Here is a 27209-nt window from a genome sequence, read left to right as displayed (position 1 = left end):
GCATTTTGGGCAAGTTGTTTCGTTTTGTCTCTCTTTCGCTTGAGCACGCTCTCGGCCTTTCTAGAACAAGCAGTATAAAGCAGTGATAAGCGGTGCGTGCGGGCAGATGCCCGACACGTCATAAACATTGAGCAGGTCGACAAGAGATCAGCCTCGTCTAGCCGGTAGCCTCCTCTGCAGAGACCCAGGCTCTTGGTTCCTGTCAAGGAAGATTTAGAGGGGCAAGTAGCGTATACCTTTCATGCGAACTGACATTCCTGTGTCCATTTAGGCCTGCGTTTTCAGCGTAAACAAAGTTCGAGTTCAGTAAGAACAAGTCAACCTTACAGATGGAGCAAGTGTCATAAATATAGCGAAGGGGTTCCTTGAAAGATGCGGTTTAATTATCACTTAATCATTAGACAGTCTGATTTTCCTTCTTTTTTACAGGCTTTTCAGGGCGTCATTTGCGAATATTATCGTGGGCGCAGCCACAATCGACCATCTGTTTATTAGTGTAGTTTTTATGTGAACGCAGAGGCTTACTTTTCTGTAATCACAACAGCTATTGTACTACGCCACCAATCGCACATGAAGAGTTAGAGCATAGGAAATTCAAAAGCGCTTGACAAAAGCGTATAGAGCCCCTCACGTGGATGAAACTTATTGAACAAAATAGGTGCATAGTAAATACATTATTATTTACTCCCGCTAAATGAAGTCAATCTGTGCGAATTCATGATCTTATATAGTTCGCAATGGCCTACTGTCTGTATGCAAGCTGACTACATGAAAACTTCGTCATGTTGCAGGCACCAGCGTTATTCTTCTCGATGCCATGCCCATCATCAAAACAATGTGGCTGCGATGGAGATTCATATCGATATTTGCAACGCCCATGTTCTTAGTTCCACTGGCATTTGTCATCGGTGGGAAGGTGTGTATTTGAGATGTGACTTCAAAACATGATGATTATTAATTGGTATAATTGCGCAACCATTTTGCTCCATGAGCTATCGACAGCACGTCACAAGGCAAGTGGCTACACGGTCAGAGGGGACGTGGGATGTTGTCACTTTCTTAATATGGAGCAACTAGACTTGCGTAATAGCGCTAACCAGCACCTGTGTCTTTTTCGATGAACGACTAATTTCTATCTATCTATCTATCTATCTATCTATCTATCTATCTATCTATCTATCTATCTATCTATCTATCTATCTATCTATCTATCTATCGTTCTTGCGAGGTACAGTCATTGTGTGATCAGATCCCACCATTTCAGTGTCCATCCTTGGGTCAACTACTCAAAAACATAACAAGAATAAAAGGGAAAAAATGTTTCTCTCGCTCTTTGAGCCAACTCAGGCATATCCTTTTAAAGCTAACAGTCTTTTCATGAAATATCGGGATCTGATTTGTGGTAACCTTTATTTGTTTACGCCTTACGTCACACCAAAGGTAGCATCTAGCTGCTACATTGCCTCACCAGCAGTCAAGAACTTTCACGTTGGCTCCCAGCTCACCTGTGTTTCTTAGAATGACACACGGGAGGGCAAGCTGTAGTTTACTGTCTCCTTCATTCAGCCAACTGTCTGAAGCATGTAACGTAGGCCTTTGCAATATGAACTACCGCTCGCATCCTTGCTTCAGATTTTAGTAATCACGCATTGTTTTGATTGGTCTAGCAAAATCTTCGCTATTTTAACCCTCGTTAGCGTGCCCAGATGTCTCTTTGGTTATGGTTACACAAATATAAGAAGCCAAACAACAAGATGCACAAAAACATCTTAACAAAGCATTACCATGGCAGAAGCGTTCATTGGCTAGGTGAATGCGAATGGTGCCACAATTGAACGCACCGGCAATTGATTGATTGATTTGTGGGGTTTAACGTCCCAAAACCACCATATGATTATGAGAGACGCCGTAGTGGAGGGCTCCGGAAATTTCGACCACCTGGGGTTCTTTAACGTGCGCCCAAATCTGAGCACACGGGCCTACAACATTTCCGCCTCCATCGGAAATGCAGCCGCCGCAGCCGGGAATCGAACCCGCGACCTGCGGGTCAGCAGCCGAGTACCTTAGCCACTAGACCACCGCGGTGGGGTCGCACCGGCAAAGTCATAGTCTTGAGGAGCCAGAGATTTCATACTTATGTGTTACTAGAAAGCTTTAGCACAGTGTTTCTGACATGAAGATAGGTGCGAAAAATTGTTTAGTGCCAACGTCGGCATGAGCGAGAAAAACATAAACGTGCGTAACAATTCACAAAAGGTTTTACCTCTACACCCTTGAACCTGTTCTAAATAGAGCTTGGCGTTACCGCTCGACAATGCCTGCGAATGTTTTCGAGTCGTTTTGGCAAGATTGAAACACGCTGTAGTTCAAATGCGGCCTTTCTTGTGTACTTTTGTTTCTCTTTTTTCTTTCTCAAGGCGGGATGGTGTGCCTTCGTGGTCATCTGGATGGCCATCTATTGGGTGACTGAAGTTATCCCTCTGGCAATCACGTCACTCATGCCTCTTGTGCTGTTTCCGCTGCTCGGTATTCTTTCATCCCAGCGAGTAGCGTCATTTTATTTAAACGTAAGTACTACTACATTTAGCTATAATCAAAAAAGTACCCGTTTTTCTTAGCGCATTTACGCGGGGGAGCAGACATACACGTCAACGCTGATTAGCCTTCCCCCTCTCAAACCTCTGTTTCTTCTCTCTCTCTCTGTTTCTCTATCTTGCTTGTTTTGTCAAGATCGAAGTGTACATTATTACTTCGTTTTTCTTGTATATCTTAGGTTGACTTTCTGCTACAAGTGTTTCCTTTTAGACGGCGTGCTGCTTATCCAGTTTGCTTTGCAAATCTTATCGTAAATACAAGCATTTGATAGCCAACGCCAGAAGACATGCCGATTGTACTTACCCCCATAACATGTTAGAACAAACTGCCTTTGTCCTATATACATAGCACCTTGACCACTCAACCTAATAAACCACGAATGCTCATTATTCGTGTGACGCAAAATATCCCGTTAAAGACTCATTTGTACAAACAAGTAAAAAGCTGCTCTGCCATCTGAAGTCGCAATGACAGGGATAAGCGACGAACCCTCCAGAGATCGAGCTAAGTCAGACTAAGTCAGGCTTAGTCTGTTACTCCGAACGAGAGAGGAGCCCACCGCGCGGTAGTCGCGCCCCTCAGGACTACTGATAACCTAACAACTTATTTATTTGCATGTTAGAATAGGTTATTTATTTCGCTCTTGTCCGTATTAACTTTGCTATGTCTGTGAGTAATAGCAAAGTGGTCTATTACAAGATTAGTAGCCACTTGATTACGCAGTACTTCATATTTGCGCTTTTCTTCTGTACAGGTATGGTAAACATATTTTTGTGTTGCCAATTTTCAAAGAGTCTGTGAGTTGAAAAGCTGTGCATTCTTTAATTCCCGTACTCTTCCTCAGAAAAAATACAAACATTGATTGATTGGTATTGAGAATAATGCTTTCTGCAGCATATCAAGCATTTCTCAAATGCTTTTATTCTCTTTTGTTCTTTTCATTCGTTATCACTACTCCTAACTGCCATAATAGTCATCATGTGGTTGCAAGAGACAATTCGCTTACTGATATTGAACAAAAAAAGACAAGCAAATGCTGCTGCCGAACGCACTTTCAACTAGAGTTCAACTCCAACTAAATCCCACGAATGACGCATCCGTTTATGCAGGACATCGGAATCATCTTGGTGTGTGCAATGATGGTGGGAGTTGCAGTAGAAACGAGCAACTTGCACAAAAGGATTGCGCTCAAGTCCATACTTGCAGTGGGAACAAGTAACCGCAGGTACAAACGTTTTTTGCCTGTAAGTTGCATGCACAAATGATTCCCACATCATCCCATCCTGGGGCGGGTAATTCTCATCCGTCAGATGGCGTCATATGTGTCCACTATGCCTCCAGTAGGCGAATGTAGTGCATTCAAGCAAAATTCTGGTTAACGTATATTCTGGTGTGGTCAAAGTACACGAATAATTGGGCTGCACTATTGCCATTTTGTGCACTACGCTATCTCGTACTCAAGATACAAGAAATTGTTGATTATAGATGCAGCCACACTCGGCCCTCTTCAGAAAGGATTGTGAGTGTGCAGGTTCTGCTAAGGATTCCACATAATTATTTGTTTTTATTTTAGTGTGGCCTCAGCCAAATGCCTTCATTTCTTTTGTGTATTTCCTGTTTATTGTGTCTTACTTCATGGAAAGTGAAGAAAATTTATTGAGATTTTTCTTTTTAACTTTCATTTAGGCTCTTGCTGGGGTTGATGCTTGTGGCAATGTTCCTGTCAATGTGGACCCCCAACATTTCCGCAGCATCCATCATGATTCCCATCGCCATGGCTGTTGTCGACCAGATAAAGGAGAGCTCGACGACAAAGTGTGAGTGGTATAACCTCTGCCACATGTAAAATTTGCCAAAAATGAAACGATTTATTCTGAATGACCTTTATTCTGTGTCTCGCGCGCCTAATAATGTCACTGCAAAAACTGTTTCCATTGATGTGACAATACCATGACGTAGGTCGTGAAAACTCTTTCACTAGGCCCATGTGCCCTATATATCATAAGTGCGTATGTGCCACAAGTATGCGCCAATGCGCTACAGGTGATTGACAGTTTATACCATACCCAAGAACGGCGAAAACAGACATTGAAATTTCTAACGCGAGAGCATTTTCAAGAAGCTGGCATCGGCAGCATTCACCCGACGAATGCAAAGAATCAATGACATGGTTCAGCAGGTATCGGCTGATTGATTGATATGTGGGATTTAACGTCCCAGAACTACCATAAGTATATGAGAGACGTGGTAGTGGAGGGCTCCGAAAATTTCGGCCATCTGGGGTTCTTTAACGTGCACCCAAATCTGAGCACACGGGCCTACAACATTTCCGCCTCCATCGGAAATGCTGCCGCCGCAGCCGGCATTCGAACCCGTGACTTGCGGGTGAGCAGCCGAGTACCTTAGCCACTAGACCACCACGGCGGGGCCAGCAGGTATCGAATTCAAGGATTGTGCATATCAATCTACCAGAGAGCCATGCCTTGTACCGAAACTGCTCTATAAATATGCCGTGTTGTTCATAAAATGTGAAATGTGGTTGCAATGCTCTACACCCAACTTCATTTAACTTACATATGTGCTCCTAGGACGCAGCCATCACGTCGGGTTAATGTTAACTGTGGTTGGGTGTCCTTCACTGATATTAATATGCGAAGCAGTGTCGACGGCTACCATCCTCGTAGGTACAAGCGCTACGTATCAACTTGCCGCTTCTGATGTTGCTAATACCCATGTTGATGTTAGCATGCTTACGCAACTGTAAACAATTGGTTATATGAAACAAATATGAAAGATTCAACACTTGTACGTATCTTTAACGTCATTTCGTAAGGTTTCGCTCAATAAAATTGTTACACCACAGTCACCTTCCCTCCGCATACTTCACATTACATGGATTCCCGAAATATGTGAGATCTGAGGAAGTTTTTTTTACATCCATTTGCACTCGCACAAACGGGTAAAACAGAATTATGTTGTAATACACAACAAACAAGAGCATATCCGCCACAAATCACTACGTTAACCTTAGAACTGAGATTGATTTACTGTGATTCAGATAAAGGAACAGCCAAACAGTTCTTTAAAGACGATAGTCTTTCTTGGGGACCTTCGACGGAAAACTTTTGGTCCGTCTGTCTCTTTGTTTGTACATTTGTCTGTTTGTCCGCCCTTAGCGATACCTCAAACGTCACCAAACGGCCAACCCAATCCACAGCCCCCACCAATATTGCTCAAGATTTTGCGTTCATAGTTGTGCGATTGTCAATTAAAAAGCAATTATTGCGCATATCTGTGGCGCCATAACAACACGCCCATGTTTTGTATGTCTGCCTTTATACTAGAAGAGGCACACACAAGCGACTCAAAGGACTGTAGCGTTTATCGCGCTGCGCTGACAGTGCAACGCGATGCTCGAAAAGGTAAGTGTTTCCTACGCTTTGCTACGATGACACGGTGGTGGAACCTGCCCGTCGCTTTGCGTTGTACACTTTATCACCTACGAGATTTGCGCGCATCTTTCTCCGCGGGCGCGGACGCCTTAGTTTTCGAAGATAACTGCCAGATGATGCTCGTATTTAACGTGCCTGCTATGTAACACGGTCTGCTAGCTCAGTCGGTTAGAGCGTCGTGCTAACAACTCGAAGGTCGTAGGTTCGATCCCTAAGCAGGTCACTTCCTTTTGCCAAACAAGAAAAGCGCATTGAACAGTCATTACCAGCATTGATGTATGCAGATGATAGAAGTATTAAAAGCCGACAACAACGAAGATATGCAGGGATTGATAGATATCTGTGGTGATGAGAGAGACAGGTTAAATTTTGAAGTTCAGCAAGGAAAAATCGGCAATCATGATTTTTAATGATAATAAAGGCAGTGAGTATAACATACAGGAAGTCACGCTATAAATAGTAGATAAATATAAATACTTGGCGTATTGATAAATAACGGGGCTTAGTATCTAAGGGAGCACGAAAGATACTTAATGACTAAGGGAACCAGAAACGAGCTGTAATGAAAAATAGGGCACTGTGGAACTACAATAGGTAGGACGTTGGGAGAGTGATTTAGAAAGGTGTCTTGGTCCTGGGCTTGACGTTCGGCAATGTGGTCTTGTGCATGAAATCAGAAGTTCAAGCAAGATTGGAAATCAAACAACGTGGCACAAGTATACTCGCTTTGGGAGCACACAGGAATACCCCAAATTAGGGGCTACAAGGAGACATGGGATCGGCATCGTTTGAGTGCAGGGAAGCTAACAGCAAGATTGAATTTGAGGAGCGATTGAGAAAATGGGAGAGGAGCGTTGGGCTAGGAAAAATTTCAGTTACTTGTACATGAAGAATGTTGTTACTAAATGAAGGAAATGAACTCAAAAATTTTCAAGCAAGTATTTAAACAACAGCAGAATACCAAGCCAAAAGAAAACATCGGTTAAAGAGAAGGGGAAGGAAACAGAGAGGAACATGTGGAAGATTGGAATGCTTACGAAATCATCACTGGAGATTTAACGAACATTTAAGCAGGAAATTGCAAAGAAAAAGATCTACGATCGTTCTCGGGGTAGTTCTCTGCTCTTCGAGGCTAGAACCGAACAAAATACGAAGGCACAGACATGGTGTGTAGTGCTTTTGGAGAGGAGGAAACGTCTGAACATTTGATATTGTTCTGTAAAGAGCTCCACCCTATTGTGGAATGTAATGTCGCCGAATTTTTCAAAGCAATGGGGTTTAGGGGCTGTGAAGACAAAATAATCTTTAAACGAGTAGAAATAACCAGGAGGAGGCTGATTTGGGGATACAATCGAGGCGCGAGTGAAATTCATTTCTTCAACACACAAAGATAGTACTTAACTTTATGGCTAAGTGGCGAGAGCCACCGCCTGATCTAAATGGCACAGCCGTATACATCCACCCATCCATCCTCGAATCGTTCGCCTCCGCTACACGCTCAAGGCACTCTAACGCTGCCCCTCCAGCATACCTTTCACTGATTTTCTTGCGCAGAACGTCAAATAAACGTTTTGTTCACTCTCTCCAGACGCAAGACTATCGTCTTTAGACGACATTTGCAGTGCAACATGCAGATTCGGGCCAATATTTAAGAGCGCATGGCTAAGGTAAAAACTGCTTACTAAAATTGTGAGTGCGCATATCTCTCACGCAAGAATGCCTGAGAGCGGTGTATATGAGCGAGTAACTTTACACGCCAAAATCAATATATGATTATGAGGCACGCATTATTTGGAGCGCTCGAAGTCATGTAAACAATCCAGGATGTTTTAACGGACCACTAGGCATGTATACGTACAACATTCACAAATTGAAACAACAGTGTGGGCATGGTTTGTATCAGGCGTATTGGGATACACGTGTACTTTATAATGACTACATTTATCGCTAGGGATGACAATCCAATGTCACCTTAGTATATAATGGTCGGCTACATATAAGCTTACCGCTTCTAATAGCACGCTGCTGTTGGCATGATTACGCAATAGTAAACATGCCTTTGTTTAACATATGTCTGTGCTAACAACATTTGTATATAGCTTTAGTGTATATTCTTAATGTTTCCCTAAATAAAAATCACAACACAGTCACTTTTCCTCCGCATGCTTTGCATAACATCGATTCCCAAAGTACATGGGCTCCGTCCAATTTTCAAAATAAATGGTTAGGGTTTGTGTATTTTATCAGTTCCTTGTGGCCTCTGTGTAGCTACAATTGTAATTACTACATATTTGCTTCACGACGTAGCTCATTCGCTGTCATGTACTCTTTCTAGTGTTACTACTGAGAAGCATTCCCCGATTTGCTTTATCGCTTGTATTTCAATAAAGCAACTATGAGTTCTGTCTTGTTAAACACGGCATTTGAGTTTCCTTAAATGATTCGCCTACATTGAAGTCACCTTCAATAAAGTGATTTGTTTCGATCTTCATTTTCAAGGTGTTGCCGTACATGTCCAAGGTTTTGAAGAAAAACGGCTACTCGAGCACCGCGAAATCACGGCTTCAACTGTGCAGGAAAATATTGCACCCAGGTAATACTCCTTTTATTTCGATTTTTTAGCCCGAAATTGTTTTCAGCTAGAGTCCACTACGGCTGTGCTAACGTATTTCCCTCACCAATATGATGTTGTAAAATATATACCAACAGGTTGCAAAAAAAAAGGTGTAAAAATAGGTTCTGTGCATTGAACCAGCAATTTCTCGTTTCTCAGCGCGTGGCGCAAACCACTACTTCTCTAGGCGTACGTAGGGAACGCGGGGCCGTTCATATACATTATATGCCGTTGGAGGTCTTCAGAGCTCAGCAACTTGAACGCGTTTTCATCATCAGTGGCTAGATGGCTCGCGATCTCGCTACGTCGTCGCACTGAGCCTGCCGCGCGTTGCGATGCACGCGCGCCTCCACATGGCGTGGTCAAAGTCACTCACTTGCTCGCTCTTGTCTCGGTGTTTGGGCGCTGTGTAGCTTTTGTGCATCCACAGCAACTTTGACCTGAAGCTACAGTGGTTAAAGAGAGCACGAAGATCACTCCACTCGCCGCCGATGCCGTGTTTACGAAAGAAGCACCCTGCTCGCACACGAAGAAGTGAGTGTTCTGACAGTTCTTCGAGATCATTCTTTGTATACTTGTGCGCACGTTTCGTGCGCTTTCCTTTTGTTTGAGCAGTGTGCTTTAAGTGTCAAGCTGTGACAATCGTTTGTCCGCGCTCATACGGGCTTGCCTCATTTCGTGCGTGTTTTCTGCTTGAGGTACGCGCAGCAAGTTTTGAGCTGTTTGGCATTCTTCACTTGACATTGCAATTTGTTGCTGTAGCATTCATTCCTTCGCCATTGGGGCGAAACAATGCACAATAAACGTTCAGCTAACTCTGAGGTGCGCTTTACTTTCTTGTTATACCAATTCATAGCAAGAAAGATTAGCCACATAATTTTTTTTCTAATTATGTAAGTAAAAGGCAACTCACTCATGTCATTAACTCATACGGTCCCCTATGCATTTGTCTAAGACGACTGGGTAAAAAGGAAAAGTCCTTTTCTGGCTGTTATTTTTCAACACATAACCCCCCTTCCCACTTCGTAATGTATTTAGGCCCAAGAGCTTCTGCATTGCCATCGGGATAGATAACCGGACGCGCGTCTCATTCGCCTTCCCTTTTTTCCTCCCTTTCCATCTTCCTTCCTCGCTTCGTTCTTTCAGGAAACAGATGCATAGGAAAATTTCTGTCCTTCACCGCCGCCATGGTAGTTTAGTGGTTAAGGTCCTTGACGCTCACTCGAAAGTCACGGAATCGAATATTTGTCATACCTCCCACATTTTGATGAAGGCTAGTTGCTACATGCTCTTGTGATTAGATTATAGTGCATGTTAGAGAAACTCAGAAGTTCATAATTCGCGGACTTCTTGCCTACGGCACCCCTTAAAACAATTTGTATTATTATCTCTGCACCTCACAGCAGTTTGCAGCATACCTTCTGGATCTAAATAATTTAGACCAAGGGACGATGTCATGTAGTGATGTCGGGTTATGTGACGTCAGGATAACGTCACAAGGTTTGGTGACCTGTAGTGTTATGATGACGTTGTAAAGTGACACCACTGTGGCATGATGATTTCTAGTGTCACTTGTGTTCATGCAAGTGCTGCTGATGGTATATTGATGCGCTCTATGACGCATGCAAGTTTCGCCCGTAATACCAGACCAAACTTGAAAAACACTCCTGTGCCAATGCCAACTTGTGCTCTCAGCGTTGTCTTTAATGTTTTCTTTTCACCTAAGCACACATCTTGATTCAACTATAGTTCGCTATCCTAGTGCGCTGCGTAGCAAACTAAGCTCGCGCCTCTCTCACCTTCTTGCGTCTGTTATCTCTCACGATGAAATTGTGCGCTGCTTTATCTACCTTCTTACCAGGACTCACGACAAGCGTACCAGGCTGCTCCGCACTACGATGGTGCTGGGCGTATCGTTCGCAACCAGCATAGGTGGCACAGGCACACTCATCGGGACTGGGCCGAATGCCGTCCTCATGGGCATCTTCGACGAGTAAGTTCTCACCGATTTACACGCCCGGACGATAACATCACTTCTACATTGTGCGCTTCCGCTCACGGTTTTCATGCGCACAAATCTAGCTTGTTTCCAGGTTCCACGGAGATAACTTTCGTCACATGGTTCCTGTACAACGCTCCGACGATGCTCATATGTACGCTACTGACCTGGGCGTACATGCAATGGAACGCCAGAGAAGCCATGTAAGTACATCAATTAAAAGTAAAAAGAAACTTCTAAACTTTCTTGAAGAGGTCTAAAATTAGCCTAAGGCTAAAAGACAAAGCGTCCCTGGTGCTTGGTATGAAAGAAATAGAATGATTAAAGCGTATTTTTTTTTGTTAGACAGAACCAATAAAGATAAGAAAACATAGGGAATATTGACTGATGTTTTTAGTTGTTGTGTAATTATTCTGGCCTAAACTGGGAGGAATTAAGGTGGACGAAAAATCGTCCTTTCCGTAAGTGGTGTCTAAACCCACAAACTTCGAATAACGCGAATAAGGGCTAAGATCCATCATCGGAAAGTGTGTTATTTTGTCGACCACAATTCCTCTCAGTTAAGGTGCAAGTGATTACACTACAGTTAAAAACAGCGAGTATTCTTGTCTATGTTTCCTTAGATTATTTGTGCGTTACATGCATTCGTTGTTCCTCACTGTTTGTATTCCAGAAGTGTTTTTTCGGATATGAGATTAGTGCACATAACCTGAAATATTATGGAGCTCAAAATACAAAAAGCCATACGTTATGCTTCACTTTCAATGCCTGATCAAGTTACTGTTTAATAAACACTGAGAAACATACCATGACCATATTGAGATAATGTCCAGCTTTATCTTCTCTCACAATTTTCTCACTTGAACAGATTACATATAATTGAAATGCTTTATCAACTGCTCAATATTTTGCATCAGAAACAAAGCCAACAATCTAAAGCTCTGTTACAGATCATCTATCGGGTATAATGCACTTGAGTACTCTCTGAGATTTCACAAACTTAAATGTGCACTTTTTTTTTTTCTTGAACATGGCAGGAGAAGCGACGCGGACGAGTGTGCAGAAGAAAAAGTGCGGCGAGAAATCACCTGGCGATACGAAAAGCTAGGAAAGATCAGGCACGTATATATATTTTTGCCCATCACTCATTTCTGTGACCGTGCTGAAGTGACAAGAACTGTTGCCTGATGCGGTCTGAAAGAAAACTTATAGAAGCGAAGTTGGCGCACCCCAATTCAATAATGGAGATCCAGCGCGCGCTTGTTATTTTTCAAGCACAGAACAGGTTCAACCGGATTTGCTTTTGAAATGCAAACAATGTGCTCACCATCAGTTGCACATTTAGAATGTCCAAATTGATTATAAAACTGTCCTCATTATTCACGATTTCTTGCTGACTTAGTTTTAAGGAAGAGCCCGAACGTTCCTATAAAGAGTTACAGTAAAATGCAACAATTTTCTGTGCTGGAAATATGGAAAAAAGGTGCCCTAGCAGCAAAAGTTTACAGGATGAGAGATACACAACGAATGTTTATTTCCACTCAACATGTGCGCAATGATTCTAAAATAGCTAATGGCTGTATAGGCTGCAATCCCGACAATAAGCTCGCCCCGCTGCGGTGTTTCAGTGGCTAAAGTACTCGGCTGCTGACCCGCAGGTCACGGGATCGAATCCCGGCTGTGGCGGCTGCATTTTCGATGGAGGCGAAAGTGTTGTAGGCCCGTGTGCTCATATTTGGGTGCCCGAACCCCAGGTGGTCGAAATTTCCAGAGCACTTCACTACGACGTCTCTCATAATCATATGGTGCTTTTGGGATGTTAAATTCTACACAACAACAACAACAACAACAACTACTACTACTACTACAACTACTACTACTCCTACTATAATATAGGGCATTTAATTGGAGGTGACATTCCAGGGCAAAGCAATAGCGACATTTCTGGAACCTTCCGAGTACAACAGTTTTTTTGCTGTTTGGCATGCATCCACGGTGTCCTGATTGTGGGGATTGCATAATTGCGCACACTTTTTCTGCGTAACGATTTTAAGGATACTAAAAGTTCAAGAACAGATGTGTATATTGCTGCATGCACTTGAACTCGCAGTCAGCAAAAACCTGTTGTAGTCAATAGTTACTGTCACAATAATTCATTTAGGTAAAATGAATACTTCTCTCTCTTGTTTACAGTTTTGCTGAGATCAGCGTGAGCGCAGTGATTGTGACCATGACAGTGGGCTGGTTCGCAATGAAGCCACAAATGTTCCCCGGCTGGGTCGACGCCCTTCCTCACGGCAAGTGAGTGCAGTGTCCGTAAATCACTTCCCCGCTCTGTCTCTCACACTAATGGTTCAAATGAGAAAAAAAGCCGAATAAGTTATTCATACGAGGAAAACAAAAGTAATAAAAACATGCGCGCATAATATATATATAGCGAAATAGTGAACGCATATAAGAAAAATGTACTTTTTATCACAAAGCTTGCGTATGAAGAAGCTACGGTTTTGAATGGTTACAGACTATATATGGCCTATATACATCAATAATACTGACTAACTAACCACTGGTTTAGTATCGCGCCCTAAACTGAGGTTAATATTTATCGAAAATTTGATGTAATACTACGCGGTACGTTTCAACAAACGTTTGTTTATTTCAATTTTATTTTGAGTACACTGTATCAAGCCGGCTGCCATCTAACTCGAGCTTCGTCTTTCTGCTTGCAAAGTACTTTAACAATATTTAGGTGGTAACTCTACAGTTGCCACATGAAGAAAGTGTAAGTGAAGTCAGTGAAACTGCTGTTCACGCACCTTTTCTACCGCCTTCACCAACACAACTTGTACAATCCTTGAGTACATGATATGACGTGTATTGCGTAGTAGTGCAGGTGACCGCCGCAGCCGGTATCCGATCACGCGACCTGCGGGTCAGCATTCTAGTACCATAACCGTCAGAATGGCATGTGTAATTTCAGTGATCACTGTCTGTATCTGAGGGTATTTGCCAAAAGGCACGTCTAGGAGAACCACACCCGTGTTTCTTTTTGGTGATGTGCGCAGGATATTTTAATCTTCCATCACTTCTGTTAGCAGACTCGTGAGACCGAGCTCCGTGGTCGCGCTTATGGCCCTGCTGCTGTTTGTGATACCCAAGGACCCCCGAAACCCGTGGCAGTCGCAGGCCCTCCTCACGTGGGACGAAGCAGTCCATGGTGTTAAATGGGGTGTCATGCTACTCTTGGGAGGAGGCATGAGTCTGTCCGAGGCATGTAAGGTGCGTGAATCCAAGTCAGTCCTATACAAACAAGTATGGTGTGGCGGTGGTCGTGCGTGTGTCCGGTCACAAGTTCTTATGCCATCAATGTGGCATGGGCACTTTTTTACTCACCTTCGATTGCCATATAGATCCTTCTTATACAGTAAGCTTACGTTGCGGCCCCTACAATGGCATTTTTAACGTGTTCGCTCTTTAGCTTTATCTTTGCGTTTTGTGCGTGGTTGTGGCCATGCCGTTTCATATCAATGATAACATCAAAAACAATAAAGATAAGAAGGATTCGCCAAGGGTAAAACAACTTGCTCAGTAAGTTAATCGACTAATTTAGCATTTTGATTACCCTTTCTGCATTTTGGGGGCACAAATTCATGCAGAGACGTTGTGTAGCCTTACATTACTTGTCGCACGTGCAGTTTCCGAAAATTTTCCGTGCCCAAGTGCCTGTCTAGTGTGCTTCTCCGGCTGGGGTCTAAGCATATCAAGGTGTCTTACCACACGGGTGATGTACTTAAATAGCTACAGCCGAGTAAACTCGTACACGTAAAGGCACACACAAGATAATTCTCAGAACCGTAGTGGTGGCTACTTGTCGGTGGAGCGTGCCGTTGACAAGGCAGCGTCACAGTCTGCGCATGCGCAATATTCTTAGCCAGCTCGCCTCTCTAATCAGCATATCTAGATAGATGTTAATTTGCTTCAAAAGAAATGAGTTGTGCACGTTTTATTGTTTCAAGGATTGGCTGTGGCAATGCAGTCCCTCTCCCTGTGCACGCGTGTGCACACGACAGAGCAGTCGCATTTGGCCTTTGAAAAGCGAAATGGTTAGCTGGTTCATTAATCGTGCAATTTGACCGTCCGGTGACGTGTCGCTGACAACACTTGCAGTCTCAAGTTCAGAAGGTAGTATACTAGAATTCTATAGCTCAATAAAGCATGTTATTTGCACCAAGTAACTTAGAGTGATCAAAGAATCCAAAGACCCATTCGAATTGGTTGGAAAAATGAACCAACACACGGACATCAGACGGCACCTTTCTTTAGTTGTGCTAAAATGTACTGCTAAATAAATAAACAGACTTACTTACAATTGAAGATAACGAAGTCTTGCAAACAGTATTAAAAAATTTACTAGAGACTACTCAATATCACTTCTCTGCGGTAAGGCTGGTCATGCCAAATAAAACTGATCAAGTGCGAAATAACAATTAGGTTGATTAGGTACTAAGGTAAATATTAAAAGCTCTAATCTGAGAGATGAGGTCGTGCCACAAGCACTACGCGTGCATTTGGAGATTCCGCTGGATGAAGCGAAGGCGCGCTGTACCCTACAGGTCCCGACTAGCCCATTGCCGGGTTCTTCGTCCAAGCGCTAAGAGGGACGAACCGCATGGTTTCTCACGCACAGCAAACGCTCTTCTAGGTGCACTACGGAGCGAAAGTGCTACGAACGCGCAGATTGGCCATTGGTCTATCGCTCCGCATTATTTTGCGGGCACCTTGTACTACATATAGTCGAAAATTGATATCATATAGAATTTGACGAAGCATTAGGAGACCGAACATGACGGCGTGCAAGAAAACTCATTCAAAAGGACCTTTAGCCTAGATTACTCTACAGAGTCGGCTGTATAAGTAAACCTATAGCATGTAGAATAAAATACACTTCAACGTAGTGTTACGCCCAAAATGCACACTTGCTTCAGCAGAGACGAAATCCGATTGCTACTAGCTACTTAGGTTCGACGACGGCACTAATAGAAATAATAATGAAGGGTGCATGAACTCATCTCTTGCGAATATACTTTGTTCATTCGCTCCCTAATTCATATTTCAATGACGAAGGCAAGCGTGCAGTCACGCAATCACACAACGTGGTGCTTTACATTGTGTTGCGCACAAGTAATCGTGAAAGTAATGTCTTTTACCCATGATATCTGCAGATATCGGGGTTGTCTGCGATGCTGGTTAGCAGCATGAAGGGTCTCAACGTGCTGCCACCGGCTCTGACGGCCTTGCTTTCCTGCTTCGCAACGTCTCTGTTCACGGAGATCACGAGCAACACGGCCACCAGCTCCATCGTGTTACCTTTCGTCTGCGACCTGGTAAATAACTCATAACTATGACAATAGATTACCATTGCCTTATTGTATTTAGTATCACACTTCAACATTAACAATCGTAATAACCGTTATAACAATTCTTCTATACGTACCATTCCTCCTTGATGATTCGCGCTTATGCATATTCGTCTTTATCACAGTCGAGAAAAGCACCAAAAGTAACTACTGAATGGTGATCAGTATTATCAGCAAAACAAAGCTTGTACCAAAACAGCGGTACCGGTGAATGTTGCACGTATAAATTTTGTTCTACATGAATCGCACAGTTATATCGCCTATATTAAACTACGTCATTCTTTTCATGAGTCAGACGCATTTCTGCTCACCACGTGTCGCATGCGTGTTCCATGAAAAGCTCTGATATTGCTGAGAACATCAGTGTTTTCTAGTGGAGCTGAAGGGCGACAGACAATCTAACTTTGTGTGTTCTAAATCGCTTAGGTATAATCACTTGCTATTGATACTTATCTATGCCGCTATATCATATTTTCGTGCGCGAATGGCCCAGGCTATACTGCTGAGACTGCACCCTCTCTACCTGGCCATGCCTGCAGCTGTCGCCTGCTCTTTCTCCTTCATTATACCTGCTGGGACGCCACCAAACGCCCTCGCCTACGAGCTGGCCAAGCTCAACATTCCGGAAATCGTAAGATCCTGATGCCTATAGACCTTACTCTATTTTTTTGGATTGTTATACGAAATCAATGCGTATTGCGACTGTCATTTTACTGGTGTGCGTAGGAACGAACGTTTTCTATGGGCGGTTCTAAACGGGGAAAATCCTGGAAAAAGATCTTTCCCTGCTCTGGATCCTGTAGCAGAACTGGCTTGAATGCAAACATGTGCTGTTTGTCTAAAGAGAAACGTCCCTTGCACACCTTCCCAATATTTCTTTAGCGTGGCTTTTTGTGCTACCTCGTCTTTGCCAAATTAGTCCCTGAATGATCCCTGTCTGGTCGAGGAATCAATTGTCTTACATCTAACTCTTGATCATGGCAGACTGCTGTGACAGTCCACGTCCACACGTATGCTTAGTTTGACCTCATTTCCTGTTTTATAAGCGCTGCCACCGAGGAGCGGTGCGGCGACAGTTATGTTTGCGGAATGGTTGCAACAAGGGTTGCACGATAGCAGTGTTCTTTCTCACGACAGTCAAGAGAGATTAAACCTTTCTGTTGTCTTTATTAGGTTGAAAAAAAAAAACAGGGAGCTGTGGGAGAGCCCTACAAGAGCTCTGCTCCCTTATAGATGGTCGGGAGACTTTGAGTCTTGATGGTGTTGTACGCTTATGCCACAGGAGCGAAAGAGAGACACGCCTGAACGATAACCGATGCCAGCCCGGAACGTGAGCCGTGGCTTCACGTGCACGGCCTAGCGCCTTCTTTATTTTCTTCTGTCGCCATCGCGCGCTCTCCGGTTTGCGCGCCGCCCGAACGAGGGCGTTACAGGGCCCCCCGTGTAGACTGTAAGTCGGAATGTGACATGCCGTTCGTGGTATTCTAACGGAAGATCAATCGTAGATGAGAGGCTTTCTAGGGCGGTCTCCAGGTACGCTGGCTTGAGTCGGTCCAAGCTGACTGTCTCTTCGCGGCCGTTCTGAAGTAGAGTGGCAGTTTTGGGGGTGCGGTGAAGGACGCGGAATGGTCCGTCGTAGGCTGGTGTCAAAGGTGGTCTGACCGCGTCGTGGCGCCCAAAAACATGTGTTGCAGTGTTGTAGGCTGAGGATAATCCTGAATTGCTTTAACGTGGGACCGGAGAGGGCGTATTCCTTTGGATGATATGTGATGGCCCAAGAACTCGAGCTCAGATGCGCCGAAAGTACACTTAGAGGCGTTCACAACGAGGCCGTACTACTGAAGACGTTAGAACAGATCGCGTAGATGGTGCTCATGATCTTCAGGTGTGCGGCTGGCGATGAGGACATCGTCAAGGTACGCAAACACAGTAGGAAGACCCCGTGTGACCTCAGAAATGAACCGCTGGAAAGTTTGAGCCGAATGGCGGAGTCCAAAAGGCATCCGCACGTATTCAAACAACCCAAAGGGCATCGTGATGGCGGTCTTAGGTATGTCGGTGGGCTCGACAGGAATCTGGTGGTACGCCTTAACAAGGTCCACTTTGCTGAAAATTGTGCAGCCGTCGAGGCGCGATGTAAAATCCTGGATGTGAGGTAGAGGATAGCTGTCGTGGACAGTCTTGGCGTTCAACGCTTGATAGTCCCCACAAGGACGCTGGTCACCAGGATCACGCTTTGGCGCCAAATGCAGCGGGGAAGCCCAAGCACTTGACGACGGGCGGATAATACCGAGCTGCAGCATGTGGTCAAACTCCCGTTTAGCAATAGCTAGGTGGTCTCCGAACAGGCGGCATGGTCGAGCGGCTGCCGGTGGACCCCGGGTGACGATGTGGTGTGTCACCGTATGTTTAGGTGGCTGAGTGAGGTTGAACGGTTTAGTTAACTCCGGGAAACTCGCCAAGATTTTTTCAAACGGTGAGGAAGGTATCAGCATGCGGATGGCCATTGGAGCGATGTCGCACAGGACTCCCGAGATAGAGAGACGAGTCTTACCATCTATGAGGCGGCGCCGCCGCACACTGACGTCCAAATCGAACTATGAGAGGAAGTCCGAGCCGACGATCGGTTGAACCACGTCTGCGATGACGAAAACCCACCGGAAAATGCAGCGAAGGCCGAAGTCGAGAGTGAGAGATCGGAGCCCATACGTTGCTATAGACGAGGCGTTGGCAGCACGAAGCACTTGCCCCTGTGACTTTGAACGATCAGCCTTAGTTGGAGGCACAACGCTAATTTCCGCGCCCGTATCTATAAGGAACCTGGCGCCCGATAGCTGGTCCGTGACCATGGAAAGGCGGCTGGGACGAGAAGGGAGATCACACGCCGCCGTCAGTGATCCCGGCAGGCCTTTCTTTGCCACGAACATGGGGGTGTACACTTCGTGGCTCGGTGTCGGAAACGCCGGTGGTACCAGCAGAGGGGTGGAGGGCTGGGACTCCGAGCATCTCGTGTGCGTGGAAGAGCTCGACGACCGGAACGAGGCGAACGAGTCTCCTGCAGGGGGCTCCGGAGTGCGGCAATGGAGGCGGCGAGTTCGTCGATGCGGGTCTCAAGGCGCGAAATCGCTGTGTCTGCTGGTGGTAAGACAGCGTTGACAGATGGGGAGGTCGCTTCATGAACCTGATCGGCGAGCTCCGCCAGGCGGTCGAGATTGACGTCGCCGGCCGCCACGAGGACGAGGCGGATTGGCTGAGAAAGGCGTTGGAGGAAGAGCTCGCGAAGCAACGCTGAGTGGGCAGAGACGTCGTGTTTCCCAAGAAGCTGTCGCATTCGGCGCAGTAGTTGGGAGGGGCGCCTGTCGCCAAGGTCCCCCTCTGCAAGGAGCTGTTGTAGGCGGACGCGTTCCGAAGGCATGAATCGTTCCAGCACATTGGTTTTAAGGTGCTGATATGGCGTAGTGTCCGAGGGGTTGGAGAGGACGTCGGAGAGCTCGCTGGCAACGTCAGGAGGAAGGACGGAGGCTACGTGGTAGTAGCGTGTCGTTTCCGAGGCGATGCGGTACAGGCAGAATTGCGCCTCGACCTGATGAAACCAAACTTGCGGGTCCTGTGGCCAGAAAGATGGGAGACGCAGTTGCACGGCCGAGACGTCCTGCGGACGTGAGGCTTGTTCGGTTGAGGGTGCATTCGAATCAGTCATTGTCTTCGTCCGAGGTCACCATTTGTAGGCTTTGCCACAGGAGCGAAAGAGAGACACGCCTGAACGATAACCGATGCCACCCCGGAACATGAGCCGTGGCTTCACGTGCACGGCCTAGTGCCTTCTTTATTTTCTTCTGTCGCCATCGCGCGACAGAAGAAAATAAACTACGTCATAGAAAATAAACTATATTAAACTACGTCATTCTTTTCATGAGTCAGACGCATTTCTGCTCACCACGTGTCGCATGCGTGTTCCATGAAAAGCTCTGATATTGCTGAGAACATCAGTGTTTTCTAGTGGAGCTGAAGGGCGACAGACAATCTAACTTTGTGTGTTCTAAATCGCTTAGGTATAATCACTTGCTATTGATACTTATCTATGCCGCTATATCATATTTTCGTGCGCGAATGGCCCAGGCTATACTGCTGAGACTGCACCCTCTCTACCTGGCCATGCCTGCAGCTGTCGCCTGCTCTTTCTCCTTCATTATACCTGCTGGGACGCCACCAAACGCCCTCGCCTACGAGCTGGCCAAGCTCAACATTCCGGAAATCGTAAGATCCTGATGCCTATAGACCTTACTCTATTTTTTTGGATTGTTATACGAAATCAATGCGTATTGCGACTGTCATTTTACTGGTGTGCGTAGGAACGAACGTTTTCTATGGGCGGTTCTAAACGGGGAAAATCCTGGAAAAAGATCTTTCCCTGCTCTGGATCCTGTAGCAGAACTGGCTTGAATGCAAACATGTGCTGTTTGTCTAAAGAGAAACGTCCCTTGCACACCTTCCCAATATTTCTTTAGCGTGGCTTTTTGTGCTACCTCGTCTTTGCCAAATTAGTCCCTGAATGATCCCTGTCTGGTCGAGGAATCAATTGTCTTACATCTAACTCTTGATCATGGCAGACTGCTGTGACAGTCCACGTCCACACGTATGCTTAGTTTGACCTCATTTCCTGTTTTATAAGCGCTGCCACCGAGGAGCGGTGCGGCGACAGTTATGTTTGCGGAATGGTTGCAACAAGGGTTGCACGATAGCAGTGTTCTTTCTCACGACAGTCAAGAGAGATTAAACCTTTCTGTTGTCTTTATTAGGTTGAAAAAAAAAACAGGGAGCTGTGGGAGAGCCCTACAAGAGCTCTGCTCCCTTATAGATGGTCGGGAGACTTTGAGTCTTGATGGTGTTGTACGCTTATGCCACAGGAGCGAAAGAGAGACACGCCTGAACGATAACCGATGCCAGCCCGGAACGTGAGCCGTGGCTTCACGTGCACGGCCTAGCGCCTTCTTTATTTTCTTCTGTCGCCATCGCGCGCTCTCCGGTTTGCGCGCCGCCCGAACGAGGGCGTTACAGGGCCCCCCGTGTAGACTGTAAGTCGGAATGTGACATGCCGTTCGTGGTATTCTAACGGAAGATCAATCGTAGATGAGAGGCTTTCTAGGGCGGTCTCCAGGTACGCTGGCTTGAGTCGGTCCAAGCTGACTGTCTCTTCGCGGCCGTTCTGAAGTAGAGTGGCAGTTTTGGGGGTGCGGTGAAGGACGCGGAATGGTCCGTCGTAGGCTGGTGTCAAAGGTGGTCTGACCGCGTCGTGGCGCCCAAAAACATGTGTTGCAGTGTTGTAGGCTGAGGATAATCCTGAATTGCTTTAACGTGGGACCGGAGAGGGCGTATTCCTTTGGATGATATGTGATGGCCCAAGAACTCGAGCTCAGATGCGCCGAAAGTACACTTAGAGGCGTTCACAACGAGGCCGTACTACTGAAGACGTTAGAACAGATCGCGTAGATGGTGCTCATGATCTTCAGGTGTGCGGCTGGCGATGAGGACATCGTCAAGGTACGCAAACACAGTAGGAAGACCCCGTGTGACCTCAGAAATGAACCGCTGGAAAGTTTGAGCCGAATGGCGGAGTCCAAAAGGCATCCGCACGTATTCAAACAACCCAAAGGGCATCGTGATGGCGGTCTTAGGTATGTCGGTGGGCTCGACAGGAATCTGGTGGTACGCCTTAACAAGGTCCACTTTGCTGAAAATTGTGCAGCCGTCGAGGCGCGATGTAAAATCCTGGATGTGAGGTAGAGGATAGCTGTCGTGGACAGTCTTGGCGTTCAACGCTTGATAGTCCCCACAAGGACGCTGGTCACCAGGATCACGCTTTGGCGCCAAATGCAGCGGGGAAGCCCAAGCACTTGACGACGGGCGGATAATACCGAGCTGCAGCATGTGGTCAAACTCCCGTTTAGCAATAGCTAGGTGGTCTCCGAACAGGCGGCATGGTCGAGCGGCTGCCGGTGGACCCCGGGTGACGATGTGGTGTGTCACCGTATGTTTAGGTGGCTGAGTGAGGTTGAACGGTTTAGTTAACTCCGGGAAACTCGCCAAGATTTTTTCAAACGGTGAGGAAGGTATCAGCATGCGGATGGCCATTGGAGCGATGTCGCACAGGACTCCCGAGATAGAGAGACGAGTCTTACCATCTATGAGGCGGCGCCGCCGCACACTGACGTCCAAATCGAACTATGAGAGGAAGTCCGAGCCGACGATCGGTTGAACCACGTCTGCGATGACGAAAACCCACCGGAAAATGCAGCGAAGGCCGAAGTCGAGAGTGAGAGATCGGAGCCCATACGTTGCTATAGACGAGGCGTTGGCAGCACGAAGCACTTGCCCCTGTGACTTTGAACGATCAGCCTTAGTTGGAGGCACAACGCTAATTTCCGCGCCCGTATCTATAAGGAACCTGGCGCCCGATAGCTGGTCCGTGACCATGGAAAGGCGGCTGGGACGAGAAGGGAGATCACACGCCGCCGTCAGTGATCCCGGCAGGCCTTTCTTTGCCACGAACATGGGGGTGTACACTTCGTGGCTCGGTGTCGGAAACGCCGGTGGTACCAGCAGAGGGGTGGAGGGCTGGGACTCCGAGCATCTCGTGTGCGTGGAAGAGCTCGACGACCGGAACGAGGCGAACGAGTCTCCTGCAGGGGGCTCCGGAGTGCGGCAATGGAGGCGGCGAGTTCGTCGATGCGGGTCTCAAGGCGCGAAATCGCTGTGTCTGCTGGTGGTAAGACAGCGTTGACAGATGGGGAGGTCGCTTCATGAACCTGATCGGCGAGCTCCGCCAGGCGGTCGAGATTGACGTCGCCGGCCGCCACGAGGACGAGGCGGATTGGCTGAGAAAGGCGTTGGAGGAAGAGCTCGCGAAGCAACGCTGAGTGGGCAGAGACGTCGTGTTTCCCAAGAAGCTGTCGCATTCGGCGCAGTAGTTGGGAGGGGCGCCTGTCGCCAAGGTCCCCCTCTGCAAGGAGCTGTTGTAGGCGGACGCGTTCCGAAGGCATGAATCGTTCCAGCACATTGGTTTTAAGGTGCTGATATGGCGTAGTGTCCGAGGGGTTGGAGAGGACGTCGGAGAGCTCGCTGGCAACGTCAGGAGGAAGGACGGAGGCTACGTGGTAGTAGCGTGTCGTTTCCGAGGCGATGCGGTACAGGCAGAATTGCGCCTCGACCTGATGAAACCAAACTTGCGGGTCCTGTGGCCAGAAAGATGGGAGACGCAGTTGCACGGCCGAGACGTCCTGCGGACGTGAGGCTTGTTCGGTTGAGGGTGCATTCGAATCAGTCATTGTCTTCGTCCGAGGTCACCATTTGTAGGCTTTGCCACAGGAGCGAAAGAGAGACACGCCTGAACGATAACCGATGCCACCCCGGAACATGAGCCGTGGCTTCACGTGCACGGCCTAGTGCCTTCTTTATTTTCTTCTGTCGCCATCGCGCGCTCTCCGGTTTGCGCGCCGCCCGAAGGAGGGCGCTACAGTGTCTTTGGCCAATGAGACTGCCCAGATATTGGTAGAGAGCGGTGGCATCATAATATTTATTCGAAATCAGAAAAGTATAAAAAGGAGACCTAAAGATACGCTGCTTCATCCATTCTATTAGAAGACACAAGGGTAGGAGGCAGCCTGCGCAGGTGCAGGCTACCTTCGTTATTTTACTAATGAGGGCTAGGGCCCTTGACGGTGGAGATAGAAACCAAGACAAAAAATTGGCCACGTGTCTGCATGTTACACTATAAATGTCGTCGAAAGACTATTAGTCGTGCGTATGGAGAGAGCGAACAAAGCGTTTATTTGATGTTCTGCGCAAAAAAATCGGTGAATGGTATTCTGAAGGCGCTTCGTTAGAGTGCCTCGAGCGTGTAACGGAGGCGAACAAGCGCATCTAGGCACGTTAAACATGAGCGCAATCTGGCAGTTATCTTCGAAAACGAAGGCATGCACGACCGCGGAGAAAGATGCGCGGCAGTCATGGAGGTGATAAGGTGTAGAATGAAAAGCGACGGGAAGGGGCCACCACCGTGTCATCGTAGCAAAGCGTCGGAAACACCTTCTTGAGCATCGCGTTGCACTGTCAGCGAAGCGCGTTAAACGCTGCAGTCCTGAGGGTTACTTGCGTGTGCCTCTTCTAGTATAAAGGCAGGCATACAAAACAAAGACATGTTGTTATGGCGCCTTAGATATGCGCAATATTTGCGTTTTTAATTGACAAACGCACAACTATGAACGCTAAACCTTGAGCACTATTTGTGGACGCTGCGGATGGGGTTGGCCGTTAAGTGCCGTTTGAGATATCGTTAAGAAAGACAAGCAGACAAATGTACAGACAGACAGACAGACAGACAGACAGAACAAAATTTTTCCATCGAAGGTCCCCAAGAAAGACTATCTTCTTGAAAAGAAAACAGCACCCGGAGGACATAGCCTCAGGTTTCATGTGCGCTATGTTTCCAACCTGTGCATCGGCAGCCGCTTGGGCGCTCCTGTATGTCATCGAGTGAAGGCCAAGCACCCGAAAACACATTGTTCCGAAAGCCATTTTTTCTTCTTGAACCCCCGTAAGACTGGTTGCATTCACAGGCACATTAGTTTCCGCCTACAACAGACCAAAACAAACTTGACAAAGCAATTTAAAGTGGAGTCCAAGAAGCATCACTTAGAGCACGAACCTCTACAATATATGGGAAGCAAAGCTTAAGAAGTGGTCTGCAGGTCGGACACGTTGCACCCACTGACAATCTTACCTTTTATAGTCAGCGACTCGGACTAAATTTCAAGCATGCACAGAACATGACACGAAACTGGCGTAGATGACCAGCAACCACTTCAGTATAAAAATTTTCCACAAGCATTTCACATCAGGCATGGCCACACTTCTATAGTTACTTTGAACACTCTGATGGCTGGAATTAGAAGGTATAGTAATCCAGGAGATAACGAGGCATTCGATGTGTCAAGAAACTATGGGCCTATGGTTTATACCAGTCAACAACACTCTAAAAAAGAAAGACATGCAAATTACTATTTTCAGATGGTCCTGGCTTGCCTCCTACATCACTCTCTTTAAGGACACGCCTTAACTCCCCTTTTACTCCCACGACTCTCCTAGACAAGTGATATACAAAAAGAGTTCATCGATGTCTCTAAGGAGAGAGTCACATAAGTGTCAAATAGGGGCTCATCAAAATAGGTCAAAGGACTCAACTTTTTGTAAAAAAAGAACTGAATGGTGCCTCTAGAAAGCTACTCCATTAACCCCCACTCTGAAGCAACACAGAAGCAGCCGGGATGACATTTTGTCGTATTTGTAAATATACATCAGCGGCTACTTTGCTTTTGATATGTGTCACGTTCACCAAGATATATGCAGTACACGTAGAGTACATATGCAGTACATGTGATATGGGACCGTACACGTGCTTTTTATTTTCACCACCGCTTCCGCACTCAGATAACCCTTTCTTCTGTCATATGAACGCAAGCACAGCGTGAACCATTTCTAATCGTCGTTTCTTTTTTCTTCTCTTGCAGGCAAAACCGGGATTCTTCGTCAACCTAATATGCGTGTTCGTCGAAGTAGCTATGATACACGTGTTGGGCATTCCCATATTTGGCCTTTCGAAGTTTCCAGAGTGGGCAGAACACTACAGGGACGCTGCTACATCAAGCACGCCGAGCCAGACCACTTTAGGCTTTTTCGCAGAAACCAAAACAGGTGCTGCAGTGAACATAGACAATGGGACAAATCAATGAACACGAACATCTCGAGATATGTAAAAAAAAGGCTCGCTTTACATGCACTGTGTCTTGTCAACGTGAACTGAAATGCCGACCTTCCAGAAAGAACAAGATGCTTGCAGATGCACCTGCTGGCAAAGAAGTGCGATTACTCGTTCCCATGTATACATACATGACTGCCGACCAGATATACAATCTACGTTATGTTCAGTGTAGAGTTACCGCATATGCTGCATTTAGTTACAAAAGGGTAGTACATACAGCAACTCTAGGTCAGATAACAACGCACCATCTCACGAGCCTCAAACCTAATGTGCCGCTCACCCAGATCTAACAGAAGGTTACAGTTCCTAGTAAAATACTTCTCAAAAAAAGAAACGAAGGGAGGTTAAAGAAGACACAGAAGCTGTCACACTTCAAATGAGCACTTCTATATGGCAATGCCTTAACAAAATTATCACCCTAAAATTGCGAGAAACCTGCCTGTGCATCAGCACTCTACCCGATAAGTAGAGCGGCCATGTAAGTAGACGTGAATGCACACCAATATCTAGTAGAAAATGAGGCCATAAATTTAAAATCAAACCGCGGTTGAGTAGTCAAAACAATTACGTGCTATGTCCTTGACGTGCTCTCGGAACTTCTGCCCCTTGTGCTCAAGAAATCTTACACTATATCGCATCACCTGGCGCCATTCAAACAATGCCCCATGCCTGACAGATACAGAAATGGGAACACGAACGTTGTAGCAGTGGGAGGCTTCACTATACAGCTTTGGCCTAGCCGACCAGCAAGCCGCATACTGGGGAAAAAACAGTGCAGTCTTCCACTGAGGCTCCTGTCATAAGAACCACACATATTTTCTAAAAGTGTTGTTCTGCTATTTCGTTCAGTGGCTTACGGCGTCTGTCTAAAAAAATGAGAAGGTAGATAAAACACAATCTTACAGAAATAAAAGTTTACGATAACTAGTAAATAAGAATCAAAATAAAGAATCGAGAGCTACCATTGAAAAGCCCCTCTTTCTACAGCTTTCTACAGCACTTACGACCTCTAGCGGATGTGATCTATACTACAACCACTACGCCATCAACAAAGTTTCTCATCATTATTGAGGAGGCGATTTATCTATCTATCTATCTATCTATCTATCTATCTATCTATCTATCTATCTATCTATCTATCTATCTATCTATCTATCTATCTATCTATCTATCTATCTATCTATCTATCTATCTAGCCATCAACGTTTGGATGCTCTCTTGATCAAGAATATCTCTGGATGATCATGACGTGAATAACGTGAAATGTATGCTTTCTTTTCATGATTCTTTTAATAAACTTGTCAGTTGCGAGTTA

At 46.1% G+C, this 27209-nt stretch overlaps 1 protein-coding gene and 1 non-coding gene across 4 annotated transcripts; both read left to right on the top strand.

The window, feature by feature from the left end:
• Positions 1-795: 795 nt before the first annotated feature.
• On the top strand, positions 796-27209 carry LOC119160890 (Na(+)/citrate cotransporter-like). Of its 3 annotated transcripts, none has more exons than XM_075889828.1 (14): positions 796-916; positions 2418-2567; positions 3705-3820; positions 4282-4412; positions 8547-8640; positions 10523-10654; positions 10744-10863; positions 11698-11778; positions 12854-12961; positions 13759-13939; positions 15883-16044; positions 16571-16708; positions 20197-20334; positions 25644-27209. In XM_075889828.1, the coding sequence occupies exons 1-14, from the start codon at positions 818-820 to the stop codon at positions 25863-25865; spliced, it is 1872 nt and encodes a 623-aa protein (XP_075745943.1). In that variant the 5' UTR covers positions 796-817; the 3' UTR covers positions 25866-27209. The 3 variants fall into 3 exon arrangements, with proteins under 3 accessions (XP_075745943.1, XP_075745942.1, XP_075745944.1); XM_075889827.1 differs by having other exon boundaries at positions 13756-13939; XM_075889829.1 differs by lacking the exon at positions 15883-16044 and having other exon boundaries at positions 13756-13939.
• Positions 6197-6270, top strand: TRNAV-AAC (transfer RNA valine (anticodon AAC)). The gene has a single exon. It is a non-coding gene; the product is annotated as a tRNA-Val (tRNA).

The sequence above is a fragment of the Rhipicephalus microplus genome, chromosome 3, assembly GCF_043290135.1.
Source record: "Rhipicephalus microplus isolate Deutch F79 chromosome 3, USDA_Rmic, whole genome shotgun sequence".
Classification (NCBI taxonomy): domain Eukaryota; kingdom Metazoa; phylum Arthropoda; class Arachnida; order Ixodida; family Ixodidae; genus Rhipicephalus; species Rhipicephalus microplus.
This window is presented reverse-complemented; position numbering and strand designations above follow the sequence as displayed.

What these genes read in the sequence shown, in the direction of transcription:
- LOC119160890 (XM_075889827.1), top strand. Translation starts at nt 818, where the DNA reads ATGCCCATCATCAAAACAATGTGGCTGCGATGGAGATTCATATCGATA. An exon ending in TAGCGTCATTTTATTTAAAC is followed by an intron (nt 2,568 to 3,704) that starts GTAAGTACTACT and finishes CCGTTTATGCAG; the next exon opens with GACATCGGAATCATCTTGGT. An exon ending in GGAGAGCTCGACGACAAAGT is followed by an intron (nt 4,413 to 8,546) that starts GTGAGTGGTATA and finishes TTCATTTTCAAG; the next exon opens with GTGTTGCCGTACATGTCCAA.